The sequence below is a fragment of the Tamandua tetradactyla genome, chromosome 5 (genome assembly GCF_023851605.1).
Source record: "Tamandua tetradactyla isolate mTamTet1 chromosome 5, mTamTet1.pri, whole genome shotgun sequence".
NCBI lineage: Eukaryota > Metazoa > Chordata > Mammalia > Pilosa > Myrmecophagidae > Tamandua > Tamandua tetradactyla.
In genome coordinates, this window is record NC_135331.1 from 21,918,164 (window position 1) to 21,935,927 (window position 17,764).

General features: G+C 38.7%; 1 protein-coding gene across 4 annotated transcripts in view; it reads right to left on the bottom strand.

Annotated features, from left to right (window-relative positions):
- Positions 1-17,764, bottom strand: part of UBE3B (ubiquitin protein ligase E3B) — a 70,377-nt gene that overhangs the window by 44,749 nt on the left and 7,864 nt on the right. For 3 of the 4 annotated variants that reach the window (XM_077160079.1, XM_077160081.1, XM_077160080.1), the window contains 7 exons: positions 16,367-16,463; positions 15,064-15,149; positions 14,090-14,172; positions 8,946-9,051; positions 8,518-8,638; positions 2,814-2,991; positions 1,066-1,229 (listed from right to left, as the gene is read on the bottom strand). In XM_077160079.1, the coding sequence (XP_077016194.1) occupies positions 1,066-1,229; positions 2,814-2,991; positions 8,518-8,638; positions 8,946-9,051; positions 14,090-14,172; positions 15,064-15,149; positions 16,367-16,463 (835 nt within the window). The remainder of the gene's footprint in view (positions 1-1,065; positions 1,230-2,813; positions 2,992-8,517; positions 8,639-8,945; positions 9,052-14,089; positions 14,173-15,063; positions 15,150-16,366; positions 16,464-17,764) is intronic. The other variant, XM_077160082.1, reaches the window with a different exon arrangement.

Sequence of the window (17,764 nt, forward strand, 5' to 3'; positions counted from 1 at the left end):
GTCAAGGGAAGAGCATCTCCATAAAGCTTCTAATTTACAGCCACAGCCAGACAGTGGAGCAGCTGTTTTGATTCAAGTTACCTCTTTGTAACAAATTAGAAAAACATTAACAGGTTTTTAGGTGAACTCTAAAGACCTCTTCACAATCTCAGGAAATTCTGTAGAACAAACAAGGCATATTCAATTGTTACATGGAATTCTTTTACAGTATTACTTGACTTCAGAACTCACCTAGTTGTAAAATCCCAGGGGACTATTTTAGGGAAAGAGGAGTGGGGTGGGGGTGGGGCTGGTTGATTCTCAATTTTCTGTGACTTAGAGGCATACAACCTAAGAGCTGATACTTATCTAAAAGCACTTTTATTTGGTTTTGAAATGTATTCTACTTTTTTTAAAAAATCTTCCCATTAATATACTGCTGAACTTAAATTCACTCACTGCCAGATGTAAGACAGTTTATGTCAGTCTGAAACTGCAAATCTGGCACAGCAATTCCATTGAATTAGGTTAGTGTCATTTCCCTAATTTTTATCAGAGCAGGCAAAGAGAAATCATGCCATAGAACTGATTCTGGATCCTACAGGGTACACTATGATGCTGCTGCTATTGGGATGGTGGCTTGTTCCATGACTCAGTGCCCCCTTTACAGGGAGATCCACATGGGACATTTATGTTATGACTAAGATTTCAGAAAAGCTTCATTTCTCCTGAGAAACTGGTCTTCTTTCTCCTTTCTATTAATAAGAAGGACTAAAAGGGTCTACAAATCCTTTTTTATTTTGGCTATTAAAGAGTTCAGAGACAGATGCAGGGGTCTTTATGGAACTTGTATCTGTGGCTGTTCTTCTAAACCTATGATACTGATTCCATTGTATAGTTCCCTAATTCTTGTTTTCTATTCCTATTGATTTTCTGTGATTGCTTTGCTAAAATGTAAACTTGACTTAAAATCGTTCTGGGAGAAGTTAGTTTCACATATACGAAGTGGAACATCCATACAGAACACTCGGGAGCTTTATTTCAGTCAAGCAGAAGCTCAGACCAAGGCCTCCTCCAGCCACTCACTCTTCACTGGAAGAACGTTCTGGGGGGACGCTGGCTGCACGTGGGCCGTCTCCTGGTTCTCCAGCAGCTTCTTGCTCAGGACGTCACTGAAGAAGACCCGGATGAGAGGCACACCCCACAGATACTGCAGCTGTTTGGTGATCAGGGGCATTGACTCATTAAGGCTAGGAGAGAGCAGGAAGAGATCAGGCAGGTCGGGTCCACCCTGACTAATGGCCAGGAATAGCCCACTCAGCTCCCTAGTGGGCCTTCCACTTGGAGGTCTAGTTAGCTAGGCCCTGGCATACAACATGGCAAATAAAATAATAAAAATACAAATAAATTAAACTAAAAATAGAATAAGAGTTGGGACAGAGAAGATAAAGGGGCCACTCTCTTGAACAGACAGACTTTCTGTGCTGCCAAGAGCATTACTGTTTTCCTCAGGCCTCTCATGCCACAACACAGTCATCTCCGAGACATCCTCTGTATTTGTTCTTTGTTCTAATTTCATTCCAGTCAGCAAACTGACAAAAGCTGTCTGCTGTTTTGTTCTTCTCCTCACAACTAGTCCTCCAACTGGTTAAACTCTATAACCTCCTAAGTGTTTCTTTGCCTTCAGGTTCTCCTCTCTCGACTCCACTCTGCACCCCCAGTGCAGAAATTCCACTTTCATGACCTCCCTAGCTCAAGACCCTATAACGGATCTTGTACCAATTTTTATAGGTCTTCCATCATAACAGTGATAAAAGCTGCCATCTACTGAGCAAAGGCCAAGCCTTTCTCACTCAATCCTTCAAGACAATTCTGTAAGAGAGACTGTGAAAACATCCTCACGCTCAGATGAGGTTCAAGGAGGTGAAATGATTTGGAGAAGAGATGGTGAAGTTGGGCTCTGTGTTTTTCACTTTTGTGCTATTCTGGCCCACTCTGCTTTTCACAGAACATTAGTCTAGACTCCCCAACTCACATGTTCCATCCTCCTCAGGCTGGGTGGGTCTTCCTTTGGCAGTGAGTCTTTTTAACAGTATACCCAGGGACATCTACTCAGGTACAAGGAAAAGAGAACAAATTTGGGGCTTTCATCCTCTGGCACAAAGTTTTCAGCCTCAAGGGCACCTGCCAGGAACCCCCATGCCTCCTCAGACAGACATATGAACAGGAAAATAGCTGGGCATTTACAGCTGCCTTAGCTCTAGGGATCCTCATCATCTCAGCTCAGGGTACAGCATTTTCAAATTCATGATGCGGCATTATTTATTCTTTATTTTTTTAGCTTAGTGTTTAAAATTTTCATTTTAGTTCTTAATTAACTTTTCTAAAAATTTAGAGCCTACTTCTTGAAAAGGACTTGAGCTGACTTCTATTTTCTTTGAATCATTTGTCTTGTTTTAGTGAATCTAAAATATGGCAGTCTAGTAATCAATAAGTTACGAAGAAAAGACAGTATCAAAAGAAAGGCCCACAATCTATTAAATGAAATAAACAAGTTACAAAATAACATGATCCCATTTTTGTAAAACCTATTTTTTTGATAGAAAAAGACTGAAAGGATGTTTACTCAAATTGTCTTTGGGTAGTAGGATTATAGGATGGATTTGTCCTCTTTGGCCTTATCTCTGTTTTATGCAATACATATATGTTACTTTTGTTATTAGAGATAAAACATTAGCGGCTAGAAGGAAGAAAGGGAAAAAAAAAAAAAAGGCTGGAAGCAGAGGAGAGAGGAGGAGGAGGCAGAAAGAAACTGATTTGCCTCTAAGACTCACCCATAGTCCACGGATTGAGAGAACCAGCCAAGGACAGGGTGCCAGTGGGTCAGGTTGGATTTCTTCTGCGACACGTACTTCTGACAGTAGCAAAGCATCTGAGTGAGCAAACTCACAAACCCATCCGTCTCCTCCTCTAGCACTCTGGGGCTGAGGGACCCCAAGTGAAGGAGGTTACCTACAAAGAGAGAAGGCAGTGTGCGATGAGCCTGATCAACCAAACAAACAGGCCTTGGCATCATCTTCAGGTCTGCTCTCTGCCTCTGGCTCAAGCAGCCATGTCTCATGTGCAAGAAGAAATTCCACATGGAGAGGCACCTGTTCAGCCTGGAGGCTGAAGTGTGGTACAGGGATAATGGCCCAGACTTCAGAAACAGGGAGATCTGGCTTCTAATCCTGGCTCTGCTGCAGACGAGCTGCATGACTTTCCTTCCCCTCACCTCTGTTTCCTCATTTAGGAGGTTAGAATAATGATCCCTGCACCCTTGACATGAGGATGATAAGAACTAACATGTGGAATGTCAGGCACACACAGGTGTGGGATGCAGTTAGTTATATTACGTTTTAATAATACGCCTACATTTTAAAACCATGGGTCAATGTAAATAGCCTTTCAAAAAGCAGGCCAAAGTCCTGGGAAATCAGTTATTCAATGCTCACCAAAGTTATTTAATATCCCTTGCATGAGAATTTCCACAATAAACTGCCTCTTGAAATTCAGGCCCAGGAAATTTTTCTATTCAAAATAAATTTCTTTTTATGAGGCAATGAGAATTATGTATCTCGGATGTTTTCAAATGCTTTTAACAACAAACCCTTTGTTCATACAAATGGCTATTTGTAAAACAACTGAAATAGGTGCTGCTCTGAGCTAAGCCCCATCGGAATGCTCCTCCATTCTCCTGTGAGATGAGGACTACACAGGCAACTCATCACATTTTAAAATTTTACTCCCTTGGCTGCCAGGAAACTAAGGGCTAAAATTTGGGTGTGTGTGTATGTGTTTATTTTTATTTTTCATTTTAAAAATGTTGTTGAGAAATCTTCACACTATAGTCCATCCATAGTATAAAATCAATGGCTCACACTATCATCACATAGTTGTATATTCATCACAATGAGCATCTTTAGAACATTTGCATCACTCCCAAAAAAGAAATAAAAAGAAAAAACTCATACATTACCCCTCCCTCTCACTGACTACCAGCCTTTCAATCTACACAATTTATTTTAGCCCTTATCCCCCCCTATTATTTATGTCTTTTTTTCTTCTTATTATTTTTTTTTACCTATCCTCCATAGCCTGGATAAAAGGAGCATCAGACACAAATCAGACACATAAGGTTTTCACAATCACATGGTCACACTGTAAAAGCTATATCATTATACAATCGTCTTCAAGAATCAAGACTACTGGAACACAGTTCAACAGTTTCAGGTACTTCCTTCTAGCCACTCTAATACACCATAAACTAAAAAGGGATATCTATATAATGCATAAGAATAACCACTAGGATACCCTTTCAACTCTGTTTGAAATCTCTCAGTCAAATGAGAAACATCATTTGTCTCATTTTTCTCTCCTCCCTTTTGGTCAAGAAGGCTTTCTCAATCTCATGTGCTAGGTCCTGGCTCATCCCAGGAGTCCTGTACATGTTGTCAGAGAGATTTACAACCCTGGGAGACATGTCCCATGTAAGAGGGAGGGCAGTGAGCTCACTGCCAAACTGGCTCAGAGAGAGAGAGAGAGGTCACATCTGAGCAACAAAAGATTCTCTGGTGATGACTCTTAGGCATAATTCTAAGTAGACTTATAAGTAGACTTAGCTTCTCCTCTGCAGGAATAAGTTTCATAGGGGCAGATCCCAAGATTGAGGGCTCAGCCAATAGAACTGGTTGTCCCCATTGCTTGTGGGAATATAAGGAATTCCTCAAATGGGGAAGTTTAATATTTCCTTCTTTCTCCTCAGTTCCCCAAGGGGACTTTGCAAATACGTTTTTATTCTCTGCCCAAATTACTCTGGGATATATCGAGACATCAAACTAATCTGTACAGACCAACGAGATTTCATGCCCTATTCAAGATTCCATGTAATTATGGTGTTCAAGAAACTGACCATACAAGTTAAATTAGCTAATGCGCTACCCAAAATATAAATTTTACACCAAATAAACCTCTCTCCTTTTGGTCTCACATAGAAGTTGAAGTTTTAAAATATGGACCTATCATCCTTTAGTCTATATGCTGACTTACCTTAGTCCTATCCAGATCAGCCTCATTCATAACTCTAGTTGAAGTCTAATCACTTTTTCAACTTTTTAAACAGTTGCTGTATGGGATAATGCTGACTTTCATAGCTTCAGTGCTCTAACTCAGAGTCTCAGGTGTCACATAAATACCTGAAGTTTCTGGGAATGACCAGGCTATACACAAATAGCTCAGTATCGCAGAATTTAGAAATAACTGTTACAACTCCTGAATATACGTGACTGCTGTAGCAGCTTACAAGCCCAGACCCTTTACAATATACCTCAACCTGACAACCCACGCTCGACTTCAATTCTCCAAGTTCGTATATTATAGTTAGTGCATATGAGTGAGGCATGATAATATTTGTCTTTCTGTTTCTGCAATTTCATTCAACATGGTGTCCTTAAGGTTCATTAACCTAACTTGCATGCTTCACAACTTTGTTCCTTCTTGCGGCCATTTTCTATGTTGTAAGTATACACCACAATTCCCCCTTCCATTGCTCAGTCATTGTGCCCTTCGGCCACCTCCATCCACTGATGCCACCATAAACACCAATGTGCAAATGTCCATTCCTGTCTCCACTCTCAGTTCTTCCAGGGACATACCTAGCAATGGTGTAGCAGGATCATATGGCAACCCTACCTCTAGCCTCCCACATGTGGAATCACCACGCTGCCCTCCGGAGGGGCTGCACCTCTCAGCTTTCCTACCAAAGTGAACAGGTACATCTTGTTTCTTCACATTTTCTCTAGCACTCATTTCTCTTTGTTCATTTTTAAAGTTTTATCTGCACATGATACAACCCAACCCAAGTAAACAGCCATGCCTTCACCACCATAATCTATATGAAGACATCTGCTTTTCTCCCACAAAGAATCCATAGCCCATCCCCATATCTCCTGCTTGATGAGATTTAGTTTTGGCCCAATGCCGTTGTTACCATCAGTGGAGCATATTACAGTGTTACTATTAAGAATAGACCCTAGCTTGCATTACCTGTACTTTTTCCTGTATACCATCCCATTTTCAATACCTTGCAATGTTGACATTCATTTGTTTCCCCTCATGCAAAACCATTTTTCTATGTGTACATTTAATCACCATCATTGTACACTCAAGGCATTTCTATGCTAAATTGTCTCAGACTTTATCTTCTATCTTTCCTTCTGGTGTCATACGTGCCCCCAGCCCTTCTCCCTCAACCATACTCATATTCAGCTTTATTCAGTGTTCTTATATTATTGTGCTACCATCAGACAGTATTGTGTTATCCATTTCTGAATTTTTACAATCAGTTCTATTGCATATTCTGAATTCCTTCAGCACCAAAATGCCCAATCTCTACCTTCTTTCTATCTCCTGGTAACCTATGTTCTTAACTTTAATTCTCAAAGTTCACTCATTAATTCATATTAATGAGACCATACAGTGTTTGTCCTTTTGTTTCTCAGCATAATGTCCTCCAGGTTTATGCTTCAAGACTTTATACTGTCTTACAACTGCATAACATTTCACTATACGTAAATACGACAGCTTGTTCAGCCACTTGTCTGCTGATGGACATTTTGGGCTGTTTCCATCTCTTGGCAATCATAAACAATGCTGCCATAAACGCTGGTGTGCAAATGTCTGTTTGTGTCCTTACCTTCAGCTCCTCTGAATATATACCTAGTAATGGGATTGCTGGATCATATGGCAATTCTATACTTAGCTTCCAGAGGAACTGCGAAATTGCCTTCCAGCACCTGCTTTTATTTTTTATAATGGCCAGTCCACTGGGTATAAGAAGATGATATCTTATTGTGGCTTTGATTTGCATTTCCCTAATAGCCAGAGAAGCTGAGCATCTTTTCATATGCCTTTTAGTCATTTGTATTTTCTCTTCTGAAAAGTGTCTGTTCATGTCTTTTGTCCATTTTTAAATTAGGTTTTCTTTTTGTTGAGTTGTAGAATGTCTTTATATAGTCTGGATATTAAACCCGTATCTGATATGTGGTTTCCAAATACGCCTTCCATTGCATAGGCTGTCTTTTACTTTCCTGATAAAGTTCTTTGATCGCAAAAGTGTTTAAGTTTGAGGAGATGCCATTTAAATCGATTTCTTTTTTCACTGCTCGTGCTGTGGGTGTAAGGTCTAGGGAACCATCTCCTATCACAAGCTTTATAAGATATTTCCCCATATTTTATTCTAAAAGTTTTATGGTCTTAACCCTAATGTTCAGGTCTTTGATCCATTTTAAGTTAATTTTTGTATAGGGTGTGAGATATGGATTCTCTTTCATTCTTTCACATATGGATATCCAGTTCTCCAAACACCATTTATTAAAGAGGCTGCTCTGTCCAGTTTGGTTGGCTTGACAGCTTTACCAGAGATTAATTGCCCATAGATGAGAGAGTCTATTTCTGAACACTCAGTTCAATTTCATTGGTCAGTATATCTATATTTATGCCAGTACCATGCTGTTTTGACCACTGTAGCTCTGTAATATGCTTTAAAGTCAGGTAGTGTGAGACCTCCCATTTCATTCTTCTTTCTCAAGATATTTTAGCTATTTAGGGCAAAGCCTACCTTTCCAAATAAATTTGGTTATTGATTTTTCTATTTCTGCAAAATAAGTTTTTGGGGTTTTAATTGGTATTGCACTGATATATAAATCAATTTGGATAAAATCAACATCTTAACTATATTTAGTCTTCTAATCTAGGAACATGGTATGCTTTTCCATTTATTTAGGTCTTCTATGATTTCTTTTCACAATTTCTTATAGTTTTTTTGTACATAGATCTTTTGTATGCTTAGTTAAATTTATTTCTAAATATTTAATTCTTGTGCTATTGTAAGTGGAATTTTTTTCTTGATTTCATTCTCAGATTGCTCATTACTAGTGTATAGAAACACTACTGACTTTCGGATATTGATCCAGTACCCTGCCATTTTGTTGTACTCATTTATTAGCTCTAGTAGCTTTGCTGTAGATTTTTTGGAATTTTTGACATATAGTATCATATCTTCTACAAATAGTGAGAGTTTTACATTTTTCTTTCCAATATGGATGCCTTTTATTTCTTTTTCTTGTCTAATTGTTCCGGCTAGAACTTCCAGCACAATGGTGAATAACACTGGTGACAGTGGGCATCCTTGTCTTGTTCCTGATCTTAGAGGAAAAGCTTTCAATTCGCCATTGTGGATAATGTTAGCTGTGGAAAGGGCTGAAATTTAATGTTCATTTACAGTCACTCAATTAGCTTGAGGTTGGCCTATTTTCCACAGGATTTTAAATTTTACATGGCTGTTTAACCATCAAACGAAATACTTGTCTTTTATTTTATTGTAAGCACTTCCAACTGTTACTAAAAACAAGTCATGATCTCTATAAGGGATGAAGAGCAAAACATTCAGGCTTTTTCTGATGCCCAGGACATACTTTAATTCCAGCACGAGATACTCACCCATTAGACAAAGCGTATGGCATCCTTCTAAACTCTCACAGATGTCGTGGCATCGATCTTCATCTCTTAAAAATATGATGAATTTGCGAAGCATGTCATGAGATTCTAAAACAGTGAGGCGCTGCAAATAATTGCAGACAGTTAAAGAGTTTCCCTCTAAAGCATGAAATTAATCACCTGCATCTCATTCACTAGTTCTGTATAACGTGCTAGTGAGGCAGAGAAAAGAGAAAGATGAAAACCTGCTTCTCTGGGTTACTAATGTAAGTGTGTCTCCGTGGCTACGGTTTGGAAGTAAAATAAGGAGAAGGGTGGAACGTAGCAGAGGAGACATTTTACTTTATAACTTCTGAGAAGAAAATCAGAATCAGAATAAGCAGAGTTCATTTAAAAATGGGTTTTTGAGGGAATTCACAGAGCCCACTTACCTCGGGGGTCAGCGTGCTGAGATGAGTCACAAGAGCAGGCACGGACATGATGTGGGTGAGGAATGGCCGGGTCAGATTGTCTGAAAATTGTGCTGCGATCACAGGTCTAGACACAGACAGATTGCTTCAGTCAGCGTCTATGCCCAGAACAAGAGAATAACCCTACTGACGTTTCTCAAACCCCATGAAATCATGTTTCCCAGGACCTCTAGGAATATTAAAGACTAAAAGTGGGAATGTACAACAGGGCGATGGGTAAGTCAATACCATGCAATACTGCAAGGCTATTAAAAAAAATCAGGATTTTGAAGCAATTTTCCTAGCATGTGAAAATATTCAGGCTAAATAACAAGTTTTTAAAAAGCAGGATAAAAAAATTTTTATGGGAGAGGAAAGGTGGGACAGTGAGAGGGAGGGAGCAAGACAGAACTTTTTGGAGGGCTAGTACTGCTCTATTTCTAGATTCAGTAGCATTTCTACAGTGTGTTCACTGTGAGATACCTCACCAAAGTCGTACTTAGACTTCAAATTAAGCAGTTTATTTTAAAAATTATTCCAGGATTTCTATGATAACCCTGTATTACTGCCAAAATTAGGAAAAGCAATAAACAATATTAAAATAAGATAATGACCCCAGACCTTATCCCATATACAAAAACAAGCTCAAAGTGGATCACGAACTTACATATAAGAGCTAAAATGATAAAATCCTTAGAAGAAAATACAGGAGTAAATTTTCATGGCTTTGGGTTAGGCAAAGTCTTCCTAGATATAACATCCAAAACACAAGCAATAGAAGAAAATATAAATTGGACCTCATCAAAATTAAAAATGTTTGCATTTCAAAGGACACTATCAAGAAAGCAAAGAGAAAACCTATAGAGTGGGATAAAATATTTGCAGATCATATATCTGATAAGAATAAATAAAGAAATCTTACAACTCAGCAATAAAAAGACAAATACCTCAATTTAAAAATGGGCAAAAGATTTGAATAATCATTTTTTCAAAAAAGATATACAAATGGCCAATAAGTTAATAAAAGATGTTTAATATCATTAGTCATTAGGGAAATGCAAATCAAAACCACAGTAAGGTACCATTTCACACCTACGAGGATGGTTTATTAAAGACAGACAATAAGTCTGTGGAGAAATTGGAACCCTCGTACACCACTGGGGGGAAAGTAAAATGGTGCAGTCATATTGGAAAACAGTTTGGTGGTTCCACAAAAAGTCAAACAAAGAGTTACCATATAACCCAGCAATATTTCTCCTAGGTATATACCCAAGAAAAAATGTTCACGCAAAAACTTGTACAGATATGTTCATACCAGTGTTATTCTGAATAGCTAAAAAGTGGATACCCAAAAGCTGACCAATTGATGAATGGGTAAAAAAATGTGGTATATACAAACAACGGGATACTATTTAGCAATATAGAGCAATGAAGTACTGAATATATGCTACAACATGGATGAACCTTGAAAACATTATGTTAACCGAAAGAAGCCAAACACAAAAGGTTGCATATTGTATGATTCCATTTATATAAAATACATCGAATAGGAAAAGATAGAGAAACAGAAAGTAGAGTAGTGGTTGCCAAGGGCAGCTTGGTGGAAAACAGGGAGTGACGCTAATGGGTATGGGATTTCTTTTTGTGGTGATGAAAATGTTCTAAAATTGCTTTTGATGATGAAAGGACAACTCTGAACATACTAAGAACTAGAGAATGTATGCTTCAAAGGGGTGAACTTTATGATATGTGAATTACACCTTGATAAAGTTTAATATTAAATATAAACATATAAAATACGTACATTTTAAAAAATATATAAAAAGCTAAACATTAATTGTGAAACAAAGCAGCTACAGAAGTAAACAGCAGAGTGTAAGGAAAAACCCTGTAACACTATATTTGAATTGGAAATAGAATGAACTCAAGAGATTTTACGTAATATGTAACGATATATGTGTGCATATAAAATTCCAGTTCTGCCCACTGAAAAAAACTAGAAACCACGAAAAATCCAGTGGCAATGAACATACCTACCACCCAGATTACTGTCTTGAAATAGAAAAAAAAAAACAAAAAAATCCCCAGAAGCCATACAGAAGGCGGAAAAATAGGACAAAACTATTCATTCTACCTTACGTGCTATAATAGTGATGAGCAGATGAGATATTACTGGTATTTAGAGTGTCACAATTCCTATTATAAATTTTTACTTTCAAGAATTCCATTTTGAATCTTCTCAACCAAAAGGGGGAACAGCGAAATGAGACAAAATAAAGTGTCAATGGCTGAGAGATTTCAAACAGAGTCGAGAAGTTATCTTGGAGGTTATTCTTACGTATTAAATAGATATCACCTTGTTATTCAAGATGTAATGGAGAGACTGGAGGGAAATGCCTGAAAATGCAGAGCTGTGTTCCAGTAGCCATGTTTCTTAAAGATGATTATATAATGATATAGTTTTCGCAATGTGACTGTGTGATTGTGAAAACCTTGTGTCTGATGCTCCTTTTATCCACCTTATCGACAGATAAATAGAACATATGGATTAAAAATAAATAATAGGGGGAACGTATGTTAAAATAAAGTTAGTAAATTGGAATGCTAATGATCAATGAAAGGGAGGGGTAAAGGATATGGTATGTACGAGTTTTTTTCTGTTTTATTTTTATTTCTTTTTCTGAATTGATGTAAATGTTCTGAGAAACGATCATGATGATGATTATACAACTATGTGATGATTTTGTGAGTTATTGATTATATAACCAGAATGGAATGATCAAATGGTAAGAATGTTTGTGTTTGTATGTGGTTATGTTTCATAAAAAAAAAAAAGATTATGATGAAGAATACATAACTATGTCATGACATTGTGAGCCACTGATTGTATACCATGTATGGAATGTATGTTTGAGAAGATTTGTCAATAAAAATATTTAAACAAAAAATACCATTTTGGGGACAAAAAAATGTATAAGGCTGAACGTGCCAACAGTAACCATTTGTCTACATGAAGCTGAACAATCAGGCCGATCTTACTGAACTTGGTAGAGCAAACCAAGAGAATCGTGTTATTTACCACAAGTTGAAAAAGATTTTTAAAACAGGACTTTACAATTCCTCAGGGAGAGAAAAAAAATCATGTGACTGAAGCTATATGATCCAAAAAGTCAAAAGTATTTACTTTATCTGACTCTTTACAGAAAAGTTTGCTGAGCCCTGCTCTAGATTATGATTTTCAAAACTGGGTTCCATGGAAAATGATCCCATGGGATATTAACGGACGTGCACCATCCTTCAAAAATGGAGGGAGTGTCTTCTATGTGCCAATATGTTTGAATAAACATCAGGTTACATAAACTCTAAGGGTCTTGTTACTGAAGGACTTCTCAGAGCTTTCGGCACAAAAGTGCACTGTGGGTAAGCAGGAGGGGATAGTGTAGGAAAGTTTTTAAATATAATATTTTTTCTTCTGGAACTTTTTTCTTTTTTAATTTTATTTATTTATCAAATTAAAAACATTTAACAATAAAAAACAAAAACACTCTTAACATGATCGTTTCGTTCTACATATATATATAATCACTAATTCACAATATCATCACATGGTTGCATATTCATCATCATAATCATTTCTTAGAACATTTGCATCAATCAGAAAAAGAAATAAAAAGATAACAGGAAAAGAAACAACATGAAAACAGAAAAAAAAAGAGATTATACATACCATACCCCTTATTCCTCCCTTTCATTGATCACTAGCATTTCAAACCAAATTTATTTTAACATTTGTTCCCCCTATTACTTATTTTCATTCCATATGTTCTACTCATCTGTTGACAAGGTAGATAAAAGGAGCATGAGACACAAGGTTTTCACAATCACACAGTCACATTGTGAAAGCTATATCATTATACAGTCATCTTCCAGAAACATGGCTACTGGAACACAGCTCTGCATTTTCAGGCAGTTCCCTCCAGCCTCTCCATTACATCTTGAATAACAAGGTGATATCTACTTAATGTGTAAGAATAACCTCCAGGATAACCTCTCGACTCTGTTTGGAATCTCTCAGCCATTGACACTTTGTCTCATTTCACTCTTCCCCCTTTTGGTCGAGAAGGTTTTCTCAATCCCTTGATGCTGAGTCTCAGCTCATTCTAGGATTTCTGACCCACGTCACCAGGAAGGTCTACACCCCTGGGAGTCATGTCCCACGTAGACAGGGGGAAGGGTGGTGAGTCTGCTTGTGTTGGCTGGAGAGAGAGGCCACATCCAAGCAACAAAAGAGGCTCTCTTGGGGGTGACTCTCAGGCCTAAATTTTAAGTAGGCTTGACCTATGCTTTGTGGGGTTAAGTTTCATATGAACAAACCACAAGACTGAGGGCTCAGCCTATAGCTTTGGTTGTCCACACTCCTTGTGAGAATATCAAGAATTCAATTTTGGGAAGTTGAATATTCCCCCGTTCTCACCATTCCCCAAAGAGGACTTTGCAAATACTTTTCCACTCACTGATCAAATCACTCTGGGATTTTCTGGGACTTCTTAATAACATCTCCCCAAGCTAGTGTTCCCTCAACAGTCTAAGAATGTTCCAGACCCACTAACAAACAGAGCTTTTTAACATTTGGCAGTTCTCAGAATGGCAAGTGTCATTTGTATAAGGAAATACTTAGCTTCCTATATACTTTACATCTCTAAACTTACTAAATCCTCTATAGTCCAGTGAATCCTAACATTTAAAACCAAGCTCATAAGACTGGTTGACCTGTTATTTCCTTAATTCTTTCACCCTGCCCTTTGTGGGCCTCCTTCAGCCTCCCTATATTTGGTCAATTAAAAAATCAAGAGGAAAAATGATTGCATCTTGGCCACCAGCAGAATGAAAGTAATTCATTTTGAATAGCCTCTCTCCAATTACACTGCAAAAACATTCGGGGTAGAGATTGAAGATTGAGAAAAAGAATAGTCACAGAAGCATCACTTTCACCAAGAACAAAGCTTCCTGTAAATTCTGACCAAAGGAGCAAGCCCACAACTAATATGAGTCACAAAAGAAAGGACAATCAAGAGGGAGAAGCACTCACAAACATCCTGACACTCCAGATATGGTTCTTTACTCACCGCAATGCTAGAGAAAAGGCTGCAGTTAAAGTGCCTTTGGACAGAGAAGGTCGGGGTCTTGCCAGGCCACGCGTTAACAGTATCTGAAAAGGACATTTTAACTGGTCAGGGAACAACACCAACTTTAAATTCACTTGTACAGAAAAAAAGAAGCATAAAAGTAAAATGAATGCTTCACATAAAAACTATACTGGAAGGTCTTCTAAAAAGGAAGGGGGAGAAAAGTAATTGGTATACTTTTTTCATTATATCGTTCTTTCTTTAAATATTGTTTAAAATTTTAAAAATAAAGTTAGAAAAAATTAACAGTTGATACAAGGAATACTAAACCAGAAATTTCAAGACACCATATTATTTTAGAAGCAGTTTAATTATGGTGTGGAGTATATGCCTTTTCTACTGAGATAAACTGTGGATAATACCACCTCTTGCCATGACACCATCTCACATGGTCGTTGTGAGGATGAAATGAAACCGATTAAAGGAACCAGCCCATTATAGTACCCGGTAAAAGGAAGGACTCCATCAATGTTACTCCTAAACCTTCAGAATCCCAAAGAACTTTTTAAGTAGCAATTAGGCTTCTGAAATTCCCTGGAGTTAAAACTGATACAATAAGGGGCAGAGTAGGCACAGGGCTGTTAGAGGACAGAGATGTAAAAATAAAATTCCAGACTGACAAATAGGAACCAGAGGAACCAAGCCCTGGGAACTTCTTTCAGAATTTAAATTTCAAGCAGCTGGATTCCACCCAGTGGTGCCCACTGCAGAGCATTAGAGGCTTTCCATTCCTTCTTCCCTCCCTCTACAGGAACTACAGGGACCCAAGGAAAGAGAAAGGAATGCTGGGTTTTAAACTTCAGCAGAAAGTGTTTCTGTGAAAAAGGCACCAGACATGCTGAAACCAAATCTAAAAATGCAAGTTTAGCTATGACGAATGTGAAGGTCACCTATAAGGGGATGAGGTCACAGACCTGCAGCACAGAAAAAAATCCATGCTGGTTGAGATGTCCCATTATATTTGCACAAATGTGGTTCATGGCAGGTCGAAGATTCTCACCTAAATGAAGAAACAAGTCTGAGCAAAATCTTTGACCATAATGTGAACAGTTTTTATCAGACAGAAACTCAGGCCCAAGGCCCAAAGCTGTAGGAAGGAGCATCTCTGGTTGTCTTTCTACGCCCCTCAAGGCTGCTACAAGAGCTCAGGGAGATGCTACATATCAGGAATTCTCTCTTTCTTAGCAGGCCTGGATCAAGTATCACCTCTTAGGGAATGGGTCCTCTCATGGCCTGGCCAGAAATAACAGCTCTGGCCTCTGAGCTCCCCTAGCACCTTTTCTGTTTCCTTCTTAGGTCTTGGTATTTTCTGCTATCTGCAGCTGCCTCCTCAACCTGTGAACTCCCTGGCAGCGCCCAGAATTTAGCAGTTTTTAAATTTCCTCCCCTGCCCCAGAGTCCAGGATAATGCCTAAAACAAAGTCCCCCTTCCTTTGTGGGTCTTTGCACATAGGTTTCCTGTTCTTAAAATCTCCTCCCTTTCCTTCAGGCTGTGAACTCTAACTCTCCTTCCAGCTCCCAGTTCAGACATCACCTTTCAAGAAAGCCTCCCTTACCCCACAAAACATCTCATTTCTTTGTGTTCTTCCTTCCATATTAGAGACACTTCAGTGTCTGTCTCCCTCACCAGACTCTAAGTTTTGTGTGTAAGGTCAGAATATATAGTATGAGTTCTGTACCTAAAGCCCCTCAAGAGCAGTGGCCTTTTCTGTTTTTCTCCTGTATCCCCAGTATGTAGCACTGTTTCTGGCACTTGGTAGGCTATCTGTTGAATAGATGCATGAAATGAATATATGAAATACATAAGCCTAAGGGCATCTTTCCAAGGAGAAAGCCACTTTATAATACAAATTCAACAGGCAAAGTGGAATCATGTGCTGCCTAACGATTTCTTCAAATCAACGACAAGGCTTAGATTATTATTATCGGCCAGAGTCTGATGTGCTATGGGAAATATAAAAAAAAATGAAATCACAGGAACTATGCCTTTAATCATAAATCCAAAGAGGAAAGAGGCTATAGCACAAAATATTGAACATACTCTGGAGGCTACAATGCAATCTGATGGGATGTGCTGAGGGCACTATCATTTTGTATGGTTTCAGGACCTTCCCTGAGGCTTATGGCAATGAAAGTGATTTTTAAAAAGGAGAAAATGTCCCCCAACTCTCTATGGAAATGTCAGTTAGGAAAGATTTTGAAGCAAGTCCTGCAGACCTTTTCCCCGGAGAATTTTCCATGTTGAAGTGTCTGTGAAGGTGACAAGCATCGTGAGGTACAGTGTGATGAGTCTGGAGTCCTGCAAGATTTCAGGCTGAAAACAATAAAAGCAGTAAGATGAAGACACTGTCCTCTGATCCCACGCAGTGCAACATCATTTTACAACTTTTATGAGTAGTCTCCAGCTCAAGTAAATGAGTCAGGATATATATTAAGTCTTTATTTCTTTTCTTTTGGGGAATGACCACTTCAAGAGTTAACTAATAGGATGGGCCATGGTGGCTCAGCAGTCAGAGTTCTTGCCTGCCATGTCAGAGACCCGGGTTCAATTCCCGGTGCCTGCACATGTAAAAAAAAACAAACGTTAACTGATAATGATTTTGGCACATTAGTTCTCATTGTGGAGCATAAAATATTCCTGGGGACAGAGATTTGAGAATTCCTGGAGAACAAGATGACCAGGGCTGGCATGCTTTTAAAATTTATGTGTAAACCCTAGAGCCACAGTGAAATGCAATAGAGCACAGCAGGGACTCTGGGCTCAGACTTTGGCTCTACCACCTACTAACTGTGTGATCTTGGCCATGTTTTTTAACTTCTCTGTGCCTCAATTTCTGCATCTGTCAATGAGGGATAGTAACAGTGCTTTCTTCATAGGGTTGCAGTGAAGAATAATTGGATTAATGTGCATAAAGCACTAAGAATAAGGCCTGAGACACCGAACACTCTATGTAAATGTTGCTTATTATTATAATCATGATTATAGTTCAGATGGTTTCTCAAAAGCAGGTCAGGCAAAAGGATTAGAAAATGGGCTTAGAGATCCTGTATACACCTGGAAGGGACTCAGGAGCATAGAGAACAAGAAGGAAAGGAACATGTTCAAAGCCACAAGGTAAATCAGCAACAGGTAAATTGCAGGTCTCCCTGGCTCCAGAGCCAGTATTCTTTTCTCCCAAAGTATGTATCTTTACATCAACTTTTTATCCCTTTTCAAAGTAAGAGAGTCTCTCTTTAAAGAAAAATCTGTGGTGGAACACAGATATAGAAAGCAGGTAAGAGGATGTGCCTGGTTGAGTGAACATAAGGGAAGAACCCACCCACTTGGCCCTGAGACACTGTGACAGAACCCAGGGCTCCAAGGGAAAGGATGTGAAGATACTGCTCTCGGTTGTGATACCTCACTTGACAGGCCTACGTGGCTACTTGGCTTACTGCCTTGACTGGGTCATAGCCAAGACAGACTTTCATGAATGCTTGAGAGATGGTTGGGAACAGATTGCCGGTGCCTCTGGAGTCATTTGCTTCATCCCTCAGCTGCTACCTGGGTCTCAGCCAAGCCTCTGCTCTTGAAACTTCTCTTTCCCTAATGCAAAGTGGAAATGGCCACTGTTT